General features: G+C 42.8%; 1 protein-coding gene across 2 annotated transcripts in view; it reads left to right on the top strand.

The window, feature by feature from the left end:
* The first annotated feature begins 6 nt into the window (after window positions 1–6).
* Window positions 7–2,447, top strand: part of chrna11 (cholinergic receptor, nicotinic, alpha 11) — a 21,464-nt gene continuing 19,023 nt past the window's right edge. The window contains exons 1-2 of one of the 2 annotated variants that reach the window (XM_014013167.1): window positions 7–194; window positions 282–598. In XM_014013167.1, the coding sequence (XP_013868621.1) occupies window positions 367–598 (232 nt within the window). In that variant the 5' untranslated portion in view covers window positions 7–194; window positions 282–366. Of the gene's footprint in view, window positions 599–2,447 lie in introns of both variants that reach the window. The other variant, XM_014013166.1, reaches the window with a different exon arrangement.

Consider the following 2,447-nt stretch of genomic DNA (forward strand, 5'->3'; position numbering starts at 1 on the left):
TATGTATGAAACTAATAAGGATTTAGGGAGTAATCCAGTTGTTACAATGTAAGGGATGAGAGGGACACAGGCAGCTAAACAGTTTTTTGTCAGACTAAAGCTGCTCCTGGATTTTTATGCTCCTCCTTCTCCAGCTGAGGCTTTTGGAACGGCTAAACTTTTCAGATCATGCACTTTTCTTTTGTATGTCTTTGGTGAGGTCACTTCGTGGTGATTTAATTAAAACCTCTCTGCCTTCACCCTCATCTCTGACATTTTTTCTCTTTTTTTCCCCATTTTAGGCCCACCTCCCAGAGAGACAGACAGAGCCCACACCTCCTCCTCCTCCTCCTCTTCCTCCTCGCTCGCTGATACTCCTTCCATCTGATGCTGACTGGATGCAGAGGGAAGGTTTCCCAGCAGCTCCCTTGTCCTCTCTCTCTCTCTCTCTCTCTCTCTCTCTCTCTCCCCCCTCTCTCCATCCCCTCCTCTTTTGGTTTTCTTCCTCTGACATCTGGAGCTTCTCCTCTCCTGCCTCTTCTTCTCCTCCGGTGGTTCAATGCCAGGATGTGGCACTCTGTGGCTCTGCTCCTCTCTGGATTCTGCGCTTTGATCAATGGTGAGCCTGCCTGCATCTCTTGTCTGTCTCTCATTCAGGAATCCGGCTGCAGCTGGGCTGTTTTATGGGGGGATTCAGGYGCAGGAGTCAGTGCTTTTTGACGCTTCGTCTGTGAATTTAAAGTGGAGAGAAAAAGACTCCTGGAGAAGTAAAGTGAGGCTCTAAGCTCACCTGTTTGCTTTGCTTGTTTGCATCCATGGTTTTTTTTTAGGGGATTTGTCTGGAAACATGTGTTTAGGGCTTGGATGTCTCTGGCGTGACACATTTGAACAGGCAGACTTGACACCCCTGTCTGTGCAGAGCATCAAATGACAGGCAAACGCAGAAAAAAATGGGGGCTGTCGGAACATTTCATCATTCCAACGTTTTCCGTGTGCACATCAAGGGAAACCCCCCCTGCAGAAAAGCAGAAACAAATCAGTTTAATGACACCGTATAGATCAGCTCTTCCATCTTGCCTCCCTGTTGCTGCAGCRGGGCTGATGAGGCTGAGCTGCTCAGCCTCAGAGCTGAGGAGGAGACCGGGCGAACTTTCCCTGCAGGCTTAAGTGCCGGCAGGGAGACGATGCTCAGTTTGTATTTAAGGGAAGGATGAAGATTTAGAAGGAAAAAAAAAAGACACGAGGACGGGAAAAAGTTTTCGACTGCGTTGCTGCAGACTGACTGCTGAAGCCAAAAGRATCCAGGGCTTTTCCATCATTCTGACAAGCTTTGAAAGTGCCTCCGGTGCTTCTGCTTCTCTGTCACATTTTCAGCTGATTTTCCTCTTTGCTGCACGGTTCAGCCTCAGACATGCAGAACCACAGAAAACCTCTTTTACCAGAAGACAAAACAAGCAGGAATTAATTTAACGGTGCCATTAAATCACAATCATTTCATTTTTACCTGTTTGCCTGCAGCTTTAGTCTGACTCTGTGTTCAAAACTTGATGAACTGATAAACTCGGCTGCAAAGACGAGCTGTTTAATTAAAACTCCTTAAGGCCTGAGAGTTCCTCATACTTCATTTCTTTTGTTTTGATTATTTCAAATCTTTTTTTATGCTGCTCCTCGTCAGCAGGCTGTAAATAGAAGCATCTTCTGACAGGAAAGAAAGGTCACATTAAACCTAAATCATTATTTTAAAATCCAATTTGAAATATTTGGTGTAAAGGTTCAGAACACTGAAGTCGTCAAACCAGTTCTTTGATGTTAATGAATCCAGGCTGTGTTTTTTTTTTGTGTGTCAGCCCCCCAAACTGTGGAATAATTTACCTTTTCACACAGCAGCTGCCCTGAATCTTGATCGTTTTAACTCAGCCCCCCTTTTCTTTTCGTTTTTCTTTATTTATTTATATCCTGGTCGAGCAGAATATCTCGGCTTTTAATGTGCAAGTAGGTAGTTTTTTTTATTACCGCTTGTTCTTTTACAGCCTATATGTTCAGATTAAAAGCCTTTGTTAGTTCTCCTCTAATACGAGATGCAGCATTTCATAACCATCATACTTACAAACCTTTGAGTCATAAATAAAATAATTATAAGAAAGAGTTTGGGAAAAGCTCAGCATCCTTATAAAGCAAACTTTTTTCCCTGACAGGGCTAAAATGAAAATCTATTGGCTGCGAGCCAAATGCAATAATATAAAATATGAAATACTTCTTAAGTACAGTCCTTTTATTTTTTATGATTAAGCTATCGGGGAACGCGGTGATCATTGTTTTTTTTGTTTGTTTTATTTTAGCCCGTGCTCTTAGAGAAAGTTTGACATAGGCTCGGGCAGCAAAGGCTCATGGGACATTGGTCTACATGTGTACTTAAATCTAATCTGTCTCCTGTAGTTACCTGTATTTCATTTAATCTTAATAGAAGC

This window comes from Austrofundulus limnaeus, unplaced genomic scaffold (assembly GCF_001266775.1).
Source record: "Austrofundulus limnaeus strain Quisiro unplaced genomic scaffold, Austrofundulus_limnaeus-1.0 Scaffold98, whole genome shotgun sequence".
Classification (NCBI taxonomy): Eukaryota; Metazoa; Chordata; class Actinopteri; order Cyprinodontiformes; family Rivulidae; genus Austrofundulus; species Austrofundulus limnaeus.